The sequence below is a fragment of the Phycodurus eques genome, chromosome 6 (genome assembly GCF_024500275.1).
Source record: "Phycodurus eques isolate BA_2022a chromosome 6, UOR_Pequ_1.1, whole genome shotgun sequence".
NCBI lineage: Eukaryota > Metazoa > Chordata > Actinopteri > Syngnathiformes > Syngnathidae > Phycodurus > Phycodurus eques.
In genome coordinates this window covers 13,621,450-13,642,956 of record NC_084530.1, presented here as the reverse complement: position 1 = coordinate 13,642,956, position 21,507 = coordinate 13,621,450, and the positions used below count along the sequence as shown (strand labels likewise).

At 42.0% G+C, this 21,507-nt stretch overlaps 1 protein-coding gene across 1 annotated transcript; it reads right to left on the bottom strand.

Annotated features, from left to right (window-relative positions):
- Window positions 1-1,664: 1,664 nt before the first annotated feature.
- On the bottom strand, window positions 1,665-21,115 carry ogal (O-GlcNAcase like). The gene is made up of 17 exons (XM_061679410.1): window positions 20,810-21,115; window positions 20,574-20,625; window positions 18,527-18,624; window positions 16,060-16,190; window positions 15,427-15,598; window positions 14,765-14,863; window positions 13,907-14,046; window positions 12,188-12,332; window positions 12,006-12,104; window positions 11,441-11,685; window positions 10,510-10,684; window positions 9,438-9,523; window positions 7,709-7,801; window positions 7,541-7,629; window positions 5,853-5,973; window positions 5,641-5,770; window positions 1,665-1,990 (listed from the first exon to the last, which is right to left on the bottom strand). The coding sequence occupies exons 1-17, from the start codon at window positions 20,961-20,963 to the stop codon at window positions 1,854-1,856; spliced, it is 2,166 nt and encodes a 721-aa protein (XP_061535394.1). The 5' UTR covers window positions 20,964-21,115; the 3' UTR covers window positions 1,665-1,853.
- Window positions 21,116-21,507: the final 392 nt, after the last annotated feature.

Here is a 21,507-nt window from a genome sequence, read left to right as displayed (position 1 = left end):
CCACTTCTGGCCAACTGGAATTAAACGAAAAGTGAATTTTTATATTTTCTACCAGATTACATTCATAAATTATTGGAATACAATTTCATCCAGGTTTTATGAAATTGGCATTTAATGTCTGGCTGTTATTAACTGATGACCATGGACAAGAATGATATTTTAAGAAGTGGAAGTCTTCAGCAATATGATAAAAAAGGTGGTACCCAGAATATACACTGTATTGGCAAAAGTATTTCCTCACCCATCCAAATAATCGGAATCACGTGTTCCAATCACGTCCATGCCAGAGTTGTATAAAATCAAGCACCTCGGCGTGTAGACTGGCTTTACAAACATTTGTGACAGGATGGGTCGCTCAGTGAATTCCAGCATGGAACTGTGATAGGATGCCACCTGTGCTAAGTCCAGTCGTGAAATTTCCTAATTATTCCACAGTTAACTGCATTATAACAAACGTGGAGGCATTTGGGAATGCCAGCAATTCAGCCACGAAGTGGTAGGCCATGTAAACTGCCACAGCGAAGGCTGAGACACATAGTGCTAAGAGGTCGCAAACCTGCTGAGCCAATCGCTACAGCCCTTCAAACTTCATTTGGCCTTCAGGTTAGCTCAAGAAAAGTGTGCCAGATACCTTCATGGAATGTGTTCCCATGGCCGAGCAGCTGCATTCAAGCCAAATGTCACCAAGTGCAATGCGAAGCATCAGATGCAGTGGTGTAAAGCAGACCGCCACTAGACTAGAGAGCAGTGGAGACGCGTTCTCTGGAGTGAGAAATCACACTTCTCCATCCGGCCATCTGATGGACGAGTCTGGGTTTGGCGGTTGCCAGGAGAACAGTACTTGTCTATATTGTGCCAAGGGTAAAGTTTGGTGGTGATGGGATTATGGTGTGGGGTTGTTTCTCAGGAGCTGGGCTTGGCCCTTTAGTTCCAGTCAAAGGAACTCAAAATGCGTTAACATACCAAGATGTTTTGGACAATTCCATGCTCCCAACTTTGTGGGAACAAATTTGAGCGAGCCCCTTTTCCAGCATCACTGCAGCAGTGCACAAAGCAAGGTCCATAAAGACATGAATGAAAGAGGCTGATGTGGATGAACTTGACTGGCCTGCGCAGAGTCCTGACCTCAACCCGATAGAACACGTTTGGGATGAAGTAGAGCGGAGACTGAAAGCCAGGCCTTCTCGTCCAACATCGTGTGACCTAACAAATGCGCTTCTGTAAGAATGGTTAAAAAAAAATTGCATAAACGCACTCCTAAATCTTGTGGACAGCCTTCCCAGAAGAGTTGAAGCGGTTATAGCTGCAAAGTGGACTGACGTCATATTGAACCCTATAAATTAGGAATTGGATGTCACTTGTTCGTACCGTATGGGAGTCAAAGAAGGTGGGTGAATACGTTTGGCATTTATATTGGAAACATTACATTTTTGAGGTTGTTTTCCAACCTGTGAATTGTACAAGCTAGAATTTGAAGGGTTAAAAAATAAGAATGGGTATTTTGTACTAATGACAAGAACTAATGTTGGTCAAAAACTACGCAGTACAAGAAGCAAAAAAACATTACAGACTATGTACATAACCAAAAAACGGCCATGAACAATCTGAGTAGTAGTAAAATCGAACGAGGCCCAGTCCAACAAATGTTTACTACTTGCGACAAATTAAACACTTTTATTATTAAGACAAAAACGAAAACTAATGTTAACAGCTCTACGTGTACTTCAAAAGTCTCCAATGTATTACACATTTTCATGTAATGCATGTAAATGCAATTTTCATAGCAGGTGATGACTGCTACTAAATGAAATGACAAATTAAGTTTGAACGCAAAATTTCTTAAGCGAGTGCGATTAAAGGGTTGTTCCCATGACGACAACATCTGGAGGCAGAGCATCCATTTTGAGGGGTTGGAAGGAGCTACTTTTAGTGAAGAAGTCAAGCATTCTCCTGTCACTGTGTCTCAACTCACACAAAACTCCTCTGGAACCTGAAAAACAAACCCAAGCGTTTTTTATCTTTCTGCGAACTATGACAACCTTAAAACACTGACATATGGAAAGCTGTTCAAGCATTTATTTGATATCTTGCATACGTAGGTATGCGTACGCTTTTTTTTGTCCTCACTATTACCACCAGCAACGCACTAGTAGAATGACTAAGGCACACGGAGAACAACTGCATCTTAATTTTTTTCCCACTACAGTACTGCCTTTAACTAGTATATGACAATTCTGCATGATTAGGACAGCGCTGGCATACTAGAACGGACAACTACACATTACTAGTGAGGCAAATCTGTGCATGAATTGACATTTGCATGCTATTAGTACTAATAGTGAGGTGCTAGATGTTAACTAGTCGGATTTCATGTCACTAGTACCACACAGTTGTCAACTAGTGCACACTTTTGCCTCACTAGTAACACTTTAGACCACTGCTACACTACGGTAAAAAACGCATACCGTGCTATACCTCGTGCAGCCCTGGGCTCGTCTGATCACTGCTTAATTCACTTAATACCGACGTACAAGCAAGAACTTAAATGTGCGAAGCCTACAGTGAAAACAGTCAAAAAGTGGACCAATGAAGCAAAGATGGAACTTCAAAGCTGTTTAGACTGCACAGACTGGAGTGTCTTTGAAAATTCAGCTGGCAGCCTGGATGAATATACGGACACTGTCACATCCTATATCAGTTTCTGTGAAGAGGTTTGTGTACCAACAAAATCATTTCGGACATTCAACAACAACAAGCCGTGGTTCACTGCTAAACTTAAGCAGCTTCGCCAAGCTAAGGAAGATGCATATCAGAGCGGGGACAGGGCCCTGTATAATCGAGCTAGAAACCAGCTTACTAAAGAAATTAACATTGCAAAGAGGATCTATGCAGCAAAGTTGGAAAAACAGTTTAGCGCGAACGACTCGAAATCAGTCTGGCGTGCATTCCAATCGCTGACTAATTACAAGCGACGATCCCCCCAAGCTGAGAACAATAGCACACTAGCCAACGACTTGAATACCTTCTATTGCAGATTTGAAAAGGACAGTTTCACTCCACACACCGCACCCGCGACCACAACCACACCTCTGACTTCTGCGTTAACCATCCATGAACAGGATGTGAGACGCATCTTCAAACAACAGAAGATTAACAAAGCAACATGACCGGACCATGTGTCCCCATCCTGCCTCAAAGTCTGCGCGGACCAGCTCGCTCCAGTCTTCACTCAGATCTTTAACAGATCTTTGGAAATGTGCGAAGTTCCATCCTGCTTCAAACGCTCCACCATCATTCCAGTCCCCAAGAAACCTGCAATCTCTGGTCTGAATGACTACAGGCCTGTCGCTTTGACATCTGTGGTCATGAAGTCCTTTGAATGTCTCGTGCTGGACCACCTCAAGAGTGTCACAGGTCCCCTGCTGGACCCCCTGCAGTTTGCCTACCAAGCGAACAGGTCTGCGGATGATGCAGTCAACATGGGACTGCACTTCATCCTAGAACACCTCGACAGTGCAGGGACCTACGCGAGGATCCTGTTCGTGGACTTCAGCTCAGCGTTCAACAACACCATCCCTGAACTCCTTTCAACCAAGCTTCTCCAGCTCAGCGTCTCACCTGCCATCTGCCAGTGGATTTACAGCTTTCTGACGGGCAGGACACAGCAGGTCAGGCTGGGGGGGGCCACCTCATCCACACGCAGCATCAGCACTGGGGCGCCCCAAGGTTGTGTCCTCTCTCCGCTGCTCTTCTCTCTCTACACGAACGACTGCACCTCAGCGAACCCGACTGTCAAGCTCCTGAAGTTTGCAGATGACACCACTGTCATCGGCCTCATCGAGGACGGTGACGAGTCTGCATATCGACAGGAAGCGGAGCGGCCGGAGCTGTGGTGCGGGCGACACAACCTGGAGCTGAACACGCTCAAGACGGTAGAGATGATCGTGGACTTCAGGAGGCATCCTTCGCCACAGCTGCCCCTCACGTTGTCCAGCTCCCTTGTGTCAACCGTCGAGACCTTCGAGTTCCTGGGAATTACAATCTCTCAGGACCTGAAGTGGGCGAACAACATCAACTCCGTCCTCAAAAAGGCCCAGCAGAGGATGTACTTCCTGCGGCTTCTGAGAAAGCACGGCCTGCCACCGGAGCTGCTGAGACAGTTCTACACAGCGGTCATCGAATCGGTCCCGTGTTCTTCCATCACAGTCTGGTTTGGTGCTGCTACAAAAAAGGACAAACTCCGACTGCAACGGACAATCAAAACTGCTGAAAGGATTGTCGGAACCCCCCTACCCACCATTGAGGACTTGCACGCTGCCAGAACTAAGACAAGGGCGTGCAAAATCCTCTCGGACCGTCTGCACCCCGGTCACCAGCTCTTCCAGCTCCTTCCCTCAGGTAGGCGCTACCGATCAACTCAAACTAGAACTAGTAGACATTCCAACAGCTTCTTCCCTCTTGCGATCAACTTCTTAAACACCTAACCTATAATTCCATTACAACAAGCTGGCAATTTTTTGACTTGAGTTCGTTGTCACATTTCTGTGGGGCCAATTATGTATTACTCGTGCACTCACTGTAGTTGTCTCGCCATGCTGCACTATTTGCATATACTGGCCACTCGTGCCAGAGTAGCATCTGCTCCATTTGCACACTGATTGAGGAGTATCTGTAACATTTGCACAACCGACATTGTCCCAGATGATCGCACTACTCGTCACTTTAAACCGCATACACCCCTTGACGTCTCAGCGCCCTTTGCACAATGGTCATTGCACCGGACTATTGCAATATTAGTCGTTCGAACTGCTCTAAGTGCTAGAGGACTCTGCATCTTTTTGCACAATTGTTTTTTGTCAATGTCTTTATGTCCCCAAAGTGTTCTGTAAATTCACTGTTTGTTGTACTAGAGCGGCTCCAACTACCGGAGACAAATTCCTTGTGTGTTTTGGACATACTTGGCAAATAAAGATGATTCTGATTCTGATTCTGATGCAGTTGTCCTACTATTATGCCAAAGTTTTCCTACTAGTGAGGACAATGAGCATACTAGTAAATAACCTTAAATTGGATATCAACGATATCGAATAAATGCTCAAACTGCTTACGTGAATCCATTTGAGCATTCGATAATCTTGATATGCAACTTCAGGTCCTTGTACTAGTACGCTCTTTGTCTTAAGTAGTAAGACAATTCAGCGCAGTAGTAAAGTTTTTTTTAATTATTGCCTTCTGCTACTGTATGACATTTCTGCACACTAGTAGGACTACTACATGTTACTAGGGTGACAAAATTACCAGTGGGCATTTCGTTGCCAATAGGAAGGTCCAGGAGGCTACTAATGTGTGACACATGGCTACTAGTTGGGCCTAGTAGTGTTACTAGTGCAGAACAGTAGTTTACTCGTGAGGTTTAATGCATAATAATGAGCCAAAAGCAGTACTTGTAGTGGACAAAAATGTTACTAATAAGACAAACATTCTACTGGTGCGCTACATTATCTTACTAGTGAGGATAAAGCGCGTACTAGTAGACCTTGAGCTGGATATCAGTAGTGGCAGTATGATACATTCTAAAATGTAGAAAGACTTCCACTTAGATTGAAAGTTGGCTTATGTTCATAAAGTGTGTCAATTTACCAAAGGTCCTGATGGTGGACAACAGCTGTCCAATCATACGCTTCGCCGGAGAGGGGTCAGCGACCCTGGGCAGTATTTGTCCAGTGACTAATGAAGGGAAGTCCTCAAATACACCGTCGCTTGTGTCCCTCTGGAGGTAAAAGATAAAGCAGCGGCATTTGGAATGGATCTTTATCTTACATTGCTTGTACTTATTCATTCCAAATTGTCACCTGAATGGAGGCTGCAGCTGCTTTGGCATCTGTGAGTGCCAGCATGTAACCACACACCCCGATGTCATCCTCCAGGACAAGAGCACACTCAGGGCTTGGGGAAATTTCACCTGTCGACAGTCTGCAACAGACGCATTCAAATCAGGAAAGGAGTGTGTTTGTAGTGATATTTTCTTAATGCATTCTCTGCAGGGGCAATGTTTACAGCACACCTCATATACCTTAGGAGTTGGGAATCAGTGACATTTTTACAACACCTTTTTCATCGGGAGTTTTTTTTCGTGTATTTAAGATCAACTGCTGTTATTGACGGCAGCTGACTGGTTAGCACGTCTGCCTCACTGTTCTGAGGACCCGGGTCTCTCCAGAACATGCTCAATTGGGTTTAAGTCAGGGCTCTGGCGGGGCCATTCAAGAACAGTCACGGAGTTGTTCTGAAGCCACTCCTTCGTCATTTTAGCTGTGTGCTTCGGGTCATTGTCTTGTCTGCAACCAGTCGTCCTGTCCCTGCAGGTGAAAAACACCCCCACAGCATGATGCTGCCACCACCTTGCTTCACCGTTGGGACTGTATTGGACAGATGATGAGCAGTGCCTGGTTTTCTCCACACGTACCGCTTAGAATTAAGGCCAAAACATTCTATTTTCATATCATCAGACCAGAGAATCTTATTTCTCTCCATCTTGGAGTCCTTCAGGTGGTTTTTTTCGCCAACTCCATGCGGGCTTTCATGTGTCTTGCACGGAGGAGAGGCTTCCGTCGGGCCACTCTGCCATAAAGCCCCGACTGGTGGAGGGCTGCAGTGATGGTTGACTTTCTAGAACTTTCTCCCATCTCCCGACTGCATCTCTGGAGTTCAGCCACAGTGATCTTTGGGTTCTTCTTTACCTCTCTCACCAAGCCTCTTCTCTCCCAATTGCTCAGTTTGGACGGACGGCCAGCTCTAGGAAGGGCTCTGATCGTCCCAAACGTCTTCCAGTTAATAATTATGGAGGCCACTGTGCTCTTAGGAACCTTAAGTGCAGCCGATTTTTTTTTTAACCTTGGCCAGATATGTGCCTTGCCACAATTCTGTCTCTGAGCTCTACACGCAGTTCCTTTGACCTCATGATTATCATTTGCTCTGACATGCACTGTGAGCTGTAAGGCCTTATAGAGACAGGTGTGTGGCTTTCCTCATCAAGGCCAATCAGTATAATCAAACGCAGCTGGACTCCAATGAAGGTGTCGAACCATTTTAAGGATGATCAGAAGAAACGGACAGCACCAGAGTTAAATATATGAGTGTCGCCGCAAAGGGTCTGAATACTTAAGGCTGTGTGATAGTTCAGTTTTTCTTTTTTAATAAATCCGTAAAAATTTCAACAATTCATTTTTGTCTGTCAATATGGGATGTTGTGTGTACACACTAATGAGGAAAAACAAAAAGAACAAAATGATTTTAGCAAATGGCTGCAATGTAACAAAAAGTGACAAATTTAAGGGGGTCTGAATACTTTCCCTACTCACTCTCGTTACATGTGAATCCTACTAGAATGGCACCGAAGCACTAGCTAATGCTGGACAAATGTACTTGGGCACCAATTGAGTCTTTCTACTTTAAATGAGTCTGCTTACTTGGCGCTAACGCTAACTTCCTGCGGATATGTTTCCTCACACAATACAATAATAATCAATTGCCAACTTACATATCACTAATAAGAGGGGCCTCTGTCGCAGAAGGGGCTTTAATTTGTCTTTCTCTTTGCATCTTCACAAAAATGCTCTGCACGTCCATCTAGAAGAGACAACAAAGCAACGTGAGGTCGACAAAAGAAAGCGTGTCGAGCTCCTTTCCGAAGATGCAATGACTCCACCTTATCCTCTGCGCAGTAGGGCCGAATGCAGTACACTGACGTCCTGGGCGGATGTTTGAACAGGTCTCTGTTTCCATGGCCAGGCAGCATTCTCTGCAGGGACGTGATGTTTAACGACATTAACAATTCAGCGACGAGGTCAGCAGCAGCAGGGTTAGGGGTCGCCCTGCCACGTATGACGAAAATTCACGAGTACTTGATACCCACCCAAAAAGGTTTGAAATAGCCTATAAACGCCACAAGATGGCAGTAGAGTACTTTTTCTATGAGATAGGACTATGACTTGGCTGAATGACGCTACTCTTATTTCAACTTGAGCCAGGCCCATCTCCACCTGCACCTGATGCCTGCTTAAAGCTGTGCCACATGAATAGCATCCTCCTCTGTAAGCACTCTCATTCTGGAAAAGAATTGACTAAAATCATTGTCTGTTTCACATCATTTTCCACTATTACCAACTTCAAAGGCTAACCCCAAATGCATTCCCCAGGAAAATATTAAGTACAATATTTTTGTGTTTTTATTGTCCATTTCTGAATTTGAAGTTAGTTCATTCTGTGTTGTAAACCCTAACATCGCTCCGTCGCTTAATACATTTAACATTAACATCTGCGCGTTTCCTAATGAATACAAGATGTAGTAGCGGATCAGCTCTTGTCACCGATGTTACGTGTGCTTCGCAGGTCCACTGGGACCACAATCAGGGCCACGACCCGCAGCACACGATCGTATGCAACAGAGATCTTGTTTTTAACTCCTAATAACTCTCAATACATGCAGGCTGTTGTTTTTGTTCGTCTAAATGTCAACACATGTCGTACGCCGTTGTCTTCATGGTAACGACGCCCTTCCCAACACGGTGGCCACGTACGCATGACGGTCAGCCGGGCTGGCTTATCTAGTGTTAATACCTATGCACTGGAAGCCCAATAGAAAACATTGTGGGAGGTCATGTGACTTTCTTGTGTCATCTGATTCATGAACGAGACTTAAACATCAGTAGCGCTTCAGCTGGATTGGAGCAAACTGCACCAAATGTGGAAGTGTAGTCTCGTACACGAAATACTTGATAAATAAGCAATAAAGCGATATTGAGATCATTGTAACGGAGTAAAAGTACCGTTACTTCTTAACAGGGGAAGTGGCGGAAGTGTTTTTTTTTTTTGGTCTCGTAAAGTCCTGTGACTTACCCAAAGCAGGTCCCGACAGCACAGGTGGAACCTCAGGCCGATGCGCTCGCATATTAGTCCGTCACGGAGTACTATTCAGAAATTACATTGCGTGTGGATGTGTGGAATGGATCTAGCTGCCAGCATTCAAGGAGTACGAAACAGCCTATGACGACAGCGAGCCCCCCCGGGAAAAACTCATCGGATCGATACGATTCACATAAATGGCCTATTTTGATTTCAAAACGGAAAATTTCACCCAAAGGCGACTGATTTGCATGTATGCAGTTGGCAAGCTTAAAACCTGAACTGGACATTAGCCAACCATAGGGCACATTATATAATTTTTTTTTATAAAAAAAAACGCTCATATTCACACCAAGGAACAATTTAGTGTCTTCAATGAGCCTACCAAATGCACAGGCCCCCGCTGGGCGCTAAACACCACTCTGAAGTCCTACCTTTTCATAATAAAAACATGTCATTTAAAATAAATAAATAATTAAATAAATACATTTTACATACATCGCTCTGCCGTGAACACGAGCCATTTAGTTCACCTGAAACTCTCCTGAGAGGCCTCCTCGGAATCCCCACGGTTCAGGATCAGCACTCATTAGCTGGGCCGATGGTTTGCCAAGCCCTCCTGTGGCAAGTAAATGTTGATAAAGGTGCAATTTGTAAGGGTATAATTTTGAAGATGCAAGCCACTAGCTGCAGTGCAGCACATTTTGCACATGATCTGCAAACACATTATGCAAAAAATAAATAAATAAAAACTACATATGTAACCGTCCAAAAGCATTTGGATTAAAGCCAGACAGGATGCGTTGTCCCTCACCCTGCTACACTGCAAAAACACAAAATCTTACTTGAATTGATCCTATTTCTATCTTACTGGTATTTTTTATTTTTATTTTTTTTTCTAAATTTTAAGCAAGACAATAAGTTGTTTTAAGATACAAGATATTACAAGAAACTGAAGTCAATTCATACTAGTTTGATTGGCCGATTTTTCCTCCCCACTTATTTTAGGGACAAAGTGTCTTGTTTTTAACATTTTTTTACTTGTTTTGAGAAGGTAATTTTTTTCCAGTGTAGGCATCCATCATCCATCAGTTTATGAAATATTTAATACTGTGTCTTGATTTGATCCCCTCCTGAATTAGTCAGTTTGCTCACTTACAAAGAAATAGTTTCACATTTTTATGGTTGTTTATTGATTATAAACACAACAGTAGACAGAATATCAGTTAAAAATATGTAAAAAAAAAAAAAAAAAAATTTAAAATGCGGAAAAAAAGATATAAAATGTTTTGTGTGTGATATTATGTAGATTTCCAAAATCAATACACAACCATAAATTTGGATATTTCTTACTAGTTTCTTCAAACTTACAAATTCATAACGGGATGAAATAATAATTTCCCCAGTTGTACGTACAATATTAGTATGAATGTTTCAGTCAAGGTCAGCTCACGTCTTTGTATTGCACTGAATCAATGAGAGGGAAAAATCTTAAAATCCATCATGAACATTGAAGATAGAGATACCAAACTGAAAAAGAACTCCGTACACATTTACAGGCATATACGTGGTTAATTGACGATCACAATATGTCGCTTTGGTCACCTAGTGATTTCACGTAGGCTTGAGCCAGATTGACGCCGCTCTTGATGTCACAGATGTAGTTGTAGAGGTCATACAGAATCCGGCGGTTGGGCACATTGGACAGGCGGTTGAACATTCGCACTACCGCTTCGCACATGTCGTCGAACTGTCGCGCTCTCGAACACCACTCGGCAGTCTTGAAACACAACAGCGGGTAACACACTCAACTTGTTGTTTGAGTCAAATTCAACTTGTTTTGACATTTCACAGCAATAAAAACACCCTAAACGTCATTCTTTCATTTGATCGCTTTTCCTGAAGTGACCCAAAATACACAAAAATTTAAACATTTAAAAATGTCATTCTTGTACAGGTGCTACAAAGTTTATGTACACTGACGCTGTTCTGCGTCAAATCCAAGCCTTGTCTATTAAAATAGATTTTAGATCTACTAGTGTGTGTGCGTGCGTGTATTAAATCAAGGAAAATGGTGCTAATGGTGGAAATCCTGAAACAGTGAAACTGCACATGCTATAAATGTGTGTGTGTGTGGGTTTTTTTAAACGGGAAAGTAGTAACAGTGTTCAACAGGGAGCTTGAAACAGTCCAGAGAACTGTCTGTGTTGGCCTTGGCACGGACTCCCACAGAAAGCTCATGCGGGACTCCCAAAACAGGGAACAAGTAAAACAGCATAAGACTGATCAACGCACACTGAATACTAAAAATGCCTAAAAATGATAGTAAGTAAAAATAAAAAATAAAAAACCTTTCCCTTTTCTCATTAATCATCCATTTATTAATGTCTGACAGGATATGAATATATTTTGAAAAGATCTGGATTTCATTATTTGATACAGACAATTATTATGAGGATATTCTTGGCCCAGGTCAATGACATACTATGAGTGCATGGCATATGAACTGTATGTAAGGCTTAAAGTTCCATCTGACCTGGTCCGTCTTGAGGGCGGCGGCTTGACTGTGGCATTGGAGCCAGTCCAGCTCATGCAGCATGGTCTTGGCCGTGGCCCCGTGTTCATAGGGCAGGTAGAAGAGGTCGGACAGCAGCTTCAGGTCGTCCAAGGTCAGGGGCTCGGCTGTGTAAAGCGGGTTTTCTCCCGGTCCGGGTATGTATGAGTGTTCTTCGAGGTCTGTCTGCATGGGCTCCTCATCACACGACTCCTTCTTGGAGCAAGCTGAAAGACAATATAATGGAAGATTTGATATCAGTTATAGTATGACTTATTTCAGTCGTGTTCTGTGGCGTTCATAGTTGTGATCCTCCTCTTCAGACCAACCTTGCTGTGTTTCCTCCCACTGTGCTGTTTCTTTGTTTGACCATTGAGTTGTGTTGCTCTGGAATTTGTGTATTGGTCTGAACCATTTAGATTTGCAAAGTATAGAAATCTGTGTTGGAAGATTGATTTCAGGTATTCTCTACATCAGAACGAGTCATTTTCTTTCCCCACAACAACAACGAGCGTGTTCAAAGCTGTGGTGGAGAGTTAATGTCTACCTGTAGGCTGATCTGTGCACAGAAACTCCTCCAGCCAGTCAGTGAGGGCCAGCGTCAGGGCTTTGTGGGGGCTATAGCCAGGGTCCTGCTCTTCGTCGCCTGATGGTGGACACAGAAGAGCACGAATAACAACAAGGAAAATCTTATAGTCACCTGCCTGACAGTGAAACGGGAAAGCTCACCCATTTCCACATCCTTGGGTGCACCAGCAGCAGAAGCTTTGCACCACGTAGCCAAGGTGTGGATTGGCACAAAGTTCGGATAAAACTCACAGTTGGGATTAGTGAGCACACCTCTCAGTTTGGGGATCAGCTCAGTTGGACGATCCTGAAAGGAGAAGATCAGAGTTTGACTCTCTATACAATGCTTTTTTTTTTTTTTTTTTTTTTTTTGAACTGTCCCCGTACATTGTGTATTTAGTGTGTTTAAATCAACTGTCCGATTGTCTCTCAGTCAATGTTTAAGATCTCTAAAGATATGACAATTTAATGTTGACAATATTTTTTGCTCCATATTTCATAACTTTTTTTTAGGACAGCTAGGTAAACATAAAATTAATATGATCATTTTTTCAATGGCGGCACGGTGATCGACTGGTTGGCACATCTGCCTCGCAGTTCCGAGGACCAGGGTTGAAATCCCGGCCCCGCCAGTGTGGTGTTTGCATGTTCTCCCTGTGCCTGCGTGGGGTTTCTCCGGGCACTATGGTTTCCTCCCACATCTCAAAAAACATGCATGGTAACTTGATTGAAGACTCTAAATTGCGAGTGCGAATGGTTGTTTGTTTATATGTGCCCTGCGATTGGCTGGCGACCAGTTCAGGGTGTACCCCGCCTCTCGCCCAAAGATAGCTGCAATAGACTCCAGCACACCTGAAACCCTAGCGGTTTGGAAAATGGATTGATGGATATTTTCAATCTCCTTTGTTGTATGGGTCAGTCTTCGTGGGGGTCAATCTGACCCCAGGCTGCTTTAGCTGTGCAAAAGAAAAACGTTAAACACGTTTGTTCTGGATGATATACAGGACACTATAACATACAATTTTAGAATCTTCAAGATTTATGGCCCTAACCTAACATAACCCTAAATGTAGTAGTGACAGAAATACTGAATAGTTTAAACGTAACTTGAATGATTGAATGAATGAAGCATTTCTTTTGGTGTTTTTTGCTCCCACGTTATACTTTTGGGAGCATTTGTTGCTAAAGATTTGCAGCCCTTTTCTATGGTCGAAGGTGTGTGGTTTGGAAACTTATTTTAGGGATGTTTTATTTCGCAACCTCTATGACTATACAAGTGTAAAAGTTAAATTGCCTGTTGAGTGGGATTTAGGCATGATGACCAATCAACCCCTTGTTTAAACTGTTACACAAGGAGTGTTTTTTGTTTACATTTTTTGTACGTTTTAATTCGTTATACATATTTTATAATTCCATGTTGTCATGTGTATAATAGTCAAGGTATAAGAGAAAGTTCCCCGTTCCAAAGTTGTGTTTAAATAATGGTTAACTTGATATAAGTAATATTATTCGGAGATGATTTTTTTTTTAAAAAAAAAGATGATTTTGAGATAGAGAAAAATGTCATTCTCAATGCACAAAAGACGTACCGAAACTGTACCAAACCGTGACCCAAAAACTGAGGTATGGACCGTCTCGTCGGTTACATGAACTGTCCCGCCCCTGATAACTTACGTAATATAGCAGCAGTTCGGACATACACAATTTTCAATGTTACCTAACAGTGCGCAATGAACTAGTTAAAACATAAGAAGGCATGCTCGGTTAATACTGTGGTTACTGTTTTTCATTTGTGTGTTTTATATTTATGGCATTCAAATATTTACTGCAATCAATGTTTTTTTCCATTGTCCAACATTTGTTTAATCAATCAACATTGACCTTATAGGGTCCCATGAAAATTCTTTGTGGGTCATAGTCGTTGGCGTGGATATTGTCCCAGATGACTGGCGCCCTCTTGAGGATGGAGGACACCTCTTCTATGGACTCCACTGATATTTTATGGGATACCACTTTTGGACCTACGATCAAATTTTAGTGTAAGTTTGTGTACTTATTTTGGCATGAAAAGAAAAAAAAAGAAACAGATATAGGAGACACAGAGACAAGTGTTACTTAAAGGTGCCGTATTTTACCAAACCAACTTTTTCTATTTTTTGGGAAATAATATTGGCTCTATTGTGCCTCAGTAAATATGTGAAATATGAATTAAAATCCTCCATGCATTCCTGAGTTCCAGATGTTTTTCTGCCAGGACGCCTGAAATCAGGTCATTGGAATTTCTCGACCTTATCTGCGTCACTAGCAAAGATCTCTGCCTTCATCTCCTTTCCTGAGCCAGAGCTGTCAACATAACAAACACGTGTGCTCTCACAAGTAGGTCTACTACACGGAGGCAACCAATCAGAGGAAAGGGCTTTAGCCAAATATGGACAAAACGGATACAAACTGGGTCAAACAGAGGTAGATGTCAAAGGGGCCTTTTCTGGACACTAGTATGACAAAACCAATGTGTTTTTTTTTTTTAAATGAAATTGACACTTTTATACTAAGTCCATGTTACAGAGTCAATCTATGGAGGTCTAAATTGCCAAAATATGGGATCTTTAAGCGTAAAAAAGCATTTTCTGATTTGTGTCTCAGTGGTTGGGGAATCTCTTTCAGACTAAATACACCAAATAAATATACAGTACTTCTGATAAACTGTTAAAACCTGAATGTGTTTCTGAGTGAGATTACCCGTCCACAGCACATCTATCCCCGGTAGCAGCTCGTCTCCCACAGTGTGAAGGTAAGATGACTGAAACACGTTTGGGCTGCAGAAGGCAGCACAATAATCTGGAGTTTTGGAGAAGAACATTGGTTAGTGTACAAAACAATGTACTTCAAACTTCATGGCTGTATTAAAACGTGTAAGGGTACAGTGAACCCCTGGCGATTTGCGATTCATCCATCCATCCATTTTCTGAGCCGCTTCTCCTCACAAGGTTCGCGGGAGTGCTGGAACCTATTCCGCCAGAACACCCAACTCAGGTGGCTTTTTCGCTGAGAAGTATCTAACGCTGGCCACCCGCTGATAGCTGGCCAGCTTGACAGCGAACAGCAGCGTGAGGAACGATTCCAGTAGAGGTCAAACAAGTAAATGAGGCTACTTGTAGGGTTGACGCCAGAGAGAGCAGAGTGCTACACCTCTAAAGGTGATGAATTATCTAGAAGCTATTTACAGTATTGTTAACGGCAATGTTGTAAAATGAGTTCAACCTATTTTTTAATCTAGAAACCGATTACTCATGGATTTTTGTATGATGCTTGATCCCTAATTCTCGTGAAGCGCGGGGTTTCTCTGTAAATCAAATTTGAACAGACAAGAGGGTTGGTTTCGACAAGTTTTCCAGTGTGACCTGTGGGACAGAAGAGGAAGGTCTCAGGTTCCCCCAAATGCCGGTACACCTCATTGGTGATGGCCACCTGCGCGTGGCCGAAGGAGCTGAACGCCTGCTTGTCGGCAGGACACATCTCCGTCTCGATGTCGTCAAACAGTAACGAGAAGGAGCTGCAGCCAAAGTCTCTAACCTGGAGAGCGTATGGCACAACATTTGGGACACATTTTTAATCTGCAAAAACGTTACGAAGGGTGTATTCTCAATCACTTCTTATCCAACTCTATAGTGCCCTATAAAGTGAGTTTGTGAGTTTGAGGGAGCTTAAAACAATATCATTAGAAAGTATTTGGTCGTTCAATACTTCTTACGGAAGGTTCATCAGCTGACGTTGATCCGTTACGTTGTAACACGACAACAGCGATGTCATAATTAACGATGCGCACGAGTAGTGTTCCAAAAACATTTTTCAACTGTTATTTATTAGGCAGTCGGAATGAGTGAATAATTCCAAAGACTAAATCTAGTTTACTGGAAAGAATGTAACCTAGATGCTAGTTGACCTACTTGTGGTGTTTTAGCTGCGAATAAAATTTGCCAAACAAAAAGCAATAAACAGGACTTCACCATTTGATTACACATCCAAAGTCCTACCTGATCCAGCTTCCTCTTTAGGGCAGCCACCTCTTTGCGGTTAGAAAAGGTGACATCCAGGCCAGGAGAGATTGCATAGATGAAGTCAATATTGTGCTTCTTCGCTGCTGATATCAGTGCGATGAGTTGCTCTGCACACGAAACAGAAACAATCCAATTTTTCATAAATGTACATCCCAATAGTTCAAATGGGTTATATCATGGAAAAGTGGCTTTTTGATTGATTGCTCTTCTCATAATTTCACTCTCACATGTAGCTAGAACAAGTAAAAACAATAGAAGGTTTCAGGACAATGTAATTGCTGACACCACAACAAACTACAAACACAATAATGAACATATTAAATTGATACCTCTCTGAGAGTTTAAATAAAAATTGAGCATTCTGGGTAGAAGGGTGCAAAAGTCGGTACAAATACCATTTTGACAATACAAAAAAACAATTATCTTTATAAATTCACAATTAAAATAATCAACAAATTTCCATGAGGTACAATTTCTTATGAGCTCAAATGGCTGGCATTTAGCACTAACCTATCCATCTATGGGGTCATTTGTTGGAAGGGTTAATAAAATAAGGTATTTAAGAACTCGGTATGGTGGATGGAAAGGTATTGTTGGCGTAATATGGTGCTGGTAAATGAGGGTAGTGCCCGGTAAGAGAACATACACAGAGACCCTTACCATCCTTGAATTGGGCCAACAGGCCTTTGGTGCTTCTAAAATCCAATCAAGAAGTGGTTGTTTCTATCCAGGATCATTTAGTTACCCTTATATGCAACACTGACTTCAGCAACTCAATATTGGCAATTACTCTGAATCCCATTAAGTCCCTAATGTGTTCACAAGAGGAGAACAACAGTCTCCCTAAGCACACAGCAGATGGATACAGAAAGTTGTACTTTGGCACACAACTTGATTGCTTTTAATTTTCACTGAAAGCATTCCAAGTAGTATAGATGCCTCATTACACTTATTACAGAGCTTGATATCACTTCTCGTGCTGATAGATATTATTGACCGTGTTACTGGACTACTTTTGGTACCAAGTACAGTCATTGATCGTGTGCGTCGACACTACTTTCACACTTTTTAAATGACATTATCTTTGTCAGCACAACTAACAGGGGTATGGCTTGATACACTTCATGGGTCAAAGTTTAAATGCACACCTTTCCAATGTTTCCGAGGAGATAATGATTACAGAAAACGTGATAGTGCATCTATCTATCAAGAAATTGAGAAACGCCCAATGATTACAGTGACAGTTTGGAGATGAGCAGTCTTGGATGTCCAGTTCAGAGCGATTTTAGTAGTTTGAACAGCAAATTAGGCAATTATTTGTTGGTCGATAATCGATATATATCGGAGATTTTTTTTTAAAAATACAATTGGACATTTAAAATAATAATTCTTTTTTTCTCCCCATCTGGCTGCATGTTTAATTACAGTTCATGCCACGACTGAAATTAATTTCACAACAAGAACATGACCATAATTAGTGTATTAAAAAAATATATATATATAGTAATATAATTAGCTCAAGCCATGATTAAAATTGTAGTTACATCAATCCATCCATTTTCTGAGCCGCTTCTCCTCACTAATGTCGCGGGCGTGCTGGAGCCTATCCCAGCTATTATCGGGCAGGAGGCGGGGTACACCCTGAACTGCTTGCCAGCCAATCGCAGGGCACATACAAACAAACAAACAAACAAACAACCATTCACACGCACATTCACACCTACGGGCAATTTAGAGTTTTCAATTAACGTGCATGTTTTTGGGATGTGGGAGGAAACCGGAGTGCCCGGAGAAAACCCACGCAGGCACGGGGACAACACGCAAACTCCACACAGGCGGGGCCGGGGATTGAACCCCGGTCCTCAGAACTGTGAGGCCGACGCTCTAACCAGTCGGTCACCGTGACCAAACAAATCATGCAAGTGACTCACTGTCGCAACCCCTGACAGGGAAAAGCCCAAAGTCATTTCTTCATATTTTCTTAATTACCATATGTTAAAATACTTTCATTAGAAACACACTTTAATTCATTTTTACCATCTGAGTCCAAGTAAAATTTCAATAACCTGTTTACAATAACATGTTTCCAATTAAATTTACAATATGTATATTATAATTTGTATATTTTAAAATACTTTTATTATAACATTTTTACTATTTGTCCGCATGTGTAATTACAGTTGATACATCTTCTTCTTCTTTCCCTTTCGGCTTGTCATGATTAACAAAAATAAACATAACTCAAATACAGTACATGCAGTTTTGTCTTCCACCAGATCAGTCATAAAGTGTATTTTTTCATTTAAAAAAAGGCAACTTGTGTGAAACAAAACATGACAAACTGTGACAAAATGTGTTCAAGTCAATTGAGATGTTTATTGCTGAGGACATTGCACAGCACCGACAAACTAATAAAGAGCTTAATGTGGTGACATGGACTCACCTGCCTCCTCGGGGGAGTAAAGGTCTCGCCAGTACATGCGGTGTTTGTAGTCGTCTTTAGGGGCATACAGGTATGTATTCAACCCCCACTTCTGTTCACTGAGAGGGTCAAAAAATGCAAATTACATCACATCACATTAAATTGCCTTTGCTATGATTAGAATGCATGAAAAAGAATGACTTGCTTTGCAAATTAAGGCATAGAAGCACTGAATGGGGCCAATCGCCATTTCCACACTAAAACTAGTTCATACTCGTGATTGTCAGTCTTCAGTGCCAAGATCAATACAGCAAAGTACATCTCTGTGCTGACCACACCAACATTTACTGTATACCATGGCACTATACCTTTTTTTTTTTTTTTTTTTTTTTTTTAAACACAAATTAGCACATTATCAAATATTGATTTTATCAGTGGAGCCTCTTCTGGCCCAATCACGACCTCAATGCTAATATTAGCTCCATGAAAATTGCATTAAAGCTATAATTCTCAACTTATTTTGTTTACAAAAAGTCATTTTTACCCAAGACACTACTAGAGGAGATGACAATGCTGATTAAGCCATTCAGCTCATCTAACATCTTGCTGTTTTTGTCAGTATCTTATTTTTTATATGTAGTGAATGCCCTATTTGTTTCCCACAGTGGCTCGGTTGGTGACGCACTGCAAATGATGGCACAAAAATGACGCCGCAGAAATGATGCAATGCTTTGCCTACGTCTTATTGAAGCGATGGCGCTGTTCTTTTGTTGTTAATGCAGAATTCGATCTTAGGGGTGCCAAATGTTACATACTATCGCTTTAATTATTCCCAACAGTCTATTCTCTTAATTTTGTCTCTCATGGTTGCACATGTTCATGTTAGAATTCTTATTTTTTCCTATCTGATTTCAGCCAGTATGTGCTACCCTGTCAATCGAATGCGCTCAGGGCCTTCAGAATCAGTCGTGTTGCCCGATGTAATTTGGATTATATTAGCAATGGGACTGTTTCTTTAAGACATTACACATAGGTTTGATCGGTATCTGCCGATAATTAGCATTTTATGCAGATCGGCTGATCAGCTTTAATGTCATAATTCGCCGATCCGATCATTGATGTCATTGATCGGCTCCGCAAAAGACATCTTGTCGGTGAGATAAAATGTCGGCAGTGTGGGACTTTTTTGCAGTGTCTGAGACGGACAACACAAAATCCATTTGCAATCTGTGTAAAACTGAAGTATCTCAAGAGGGAACGTCATCTAAATGCTTCAACACAACAAATTTGATCAGGCACCTGAAGAATGTACACAAGGAGGAGCATGCAAACAACGCTGCACAACACCCATCCACATAGCCAGGACAGTGAGAAAGTTAGAGTAGGCATGTCATTAATTGTATTTGTTAATGTAAAGTAATTTCATTACAACAAAGTAATTTAATTACAGTAAGTTTGCACCCATTATTACTGTCTCAAGTAATGTTGGTTTGACCTGATGGAACTTTAAACTTACGTCAGTGGCCAATCCTTGAATGCCTCCTAGAGATCATTGATTTTACCTTTTGTCTAAAATGCTAGAAAATACTTTTGAAGATACTCAGTATACAGTACACAGTTAAGTATATACAGTTAATGAACAAGTCATTTAAATAGACACATTTCTCTATCCTGTATTCGGATGGGTTATCGTTTTTTTTTTAACGTCGCTGATCGGCCCCAAAAGTCCAGATCTGTCAAGCACAGTTTCTTTAACCAATCAGAATCCAAATTTGTTCTCACTTTGAAGATGTTAGCATTTTTCTGTTGGTTGATTAAAGCATAACTATACTTATATTTTAACTAATTTGCTGGCACGATTAACAATGATTAATTTAAAAAAGGATTAAAAGGAGAGACCTTGCTTTTTAAAAATAATCATTGATGAAGCAAATCCGAAAAACAAACAAACAATATATTCCCCAAAGCCTTGGGTTTTTGACAAATGAATTGTATTGGCAATATTGTTGCTGACTAATGATTCACACTGATGCAGCATGGACTTGTTTAGAGTTTGTGTCCAACCAACCTTTTGAACAGCTTTGTTCTTTGTTCCATGGTCCAGGGTCGGCCATAAAATCCTGCAACAAGCAAAGGTCGGATTGTGGTACGACTTCACAGAAATAACCTTGTCAGTCATATATTGTAGATGTAAAAACGCCACAATTAAGCATGTTTGTTTACATCTATCTGGGGGTGGGGCGGGGGACGGCAGCTTATTCTGAATGTGCCGCCGCCGACAATAACCGAACCCCGGTTGCTCACCTTCGACCACGCCGCCGATGAAGGGCTTGGTCCCAGTCCGTGCTGTCTCGCTGACTTCGGTGGAGGTTGTCATGGCTGACCGTCCGTCCGCTGGAGTCGAGATATAGTTACGATCTCTTTGCGTTTCCGCGGTGTCCAAAGCTCCGACTGTCATTCACGGCATGGAAGTACCACCTTTTAGTATGTCCGCGCACGCAAACACACTGTTGTGTAATGCCAATCTTGACAGTATCTAAAGTCTGCACTTGTAAATATCGAGTGCACAAACGAGCTCAAGTGAAGATGAGTGACGTTCAGCCCAGTGGACCGCGGGCCACGCATGGACTCAACGTCACCTGCTGCCGGATGCAGTGCAGCAGCTTCTTAAAGGGACAGGCCACATGGACGGTTCGTGGTTATGTATTGTACTAACTTTGGTCCGAAGAAACCAGCCGTAAAGAAAACAACATTTTAGCAAGTTCGGGTTCAGGAATATGTAGATACGAGTCGACACACCGCAAGCTATGAGGGCCCAAGTCGTCAGCGTATTCCACATGTGCAGACGGCAAGACAACCAAAAGACCGAGGATGGTGGTACATTGTGCTACATACGGTTACGTACAACGCCGTACTATTATGACAAAGAGAAATGGGAATAACCTTTCACAGGTAAAAATGTTTTTGGCCCTTTTAAAATTGTTATGCACTGATATCACACG

Bases quoted from the DNA above. Each gene is read 5' to 3' on its own strand.
- ogal (XM_061679410.1), bottom strand. From the start codon at position 20,963: ATGACAGTCGGAGCTTTGGACACCGCGGAAACGCAAAGAGATCGTAAC. The intron at 12,105-12,187 runs GTGAGCTTTCCC...GTCCACCATCAG, and splicing joins ACCCAAGGATGTGGAAATGG to GCGACGAAGAGCAGGACCCT. The intron at 7,630-7,708 runs GTGGAGTCATTG...TGTCTCTTCTAG, and splicing joins CCTACTGCGCAGAGGATAAG to ATGGACGTGCAGAGCATTTT.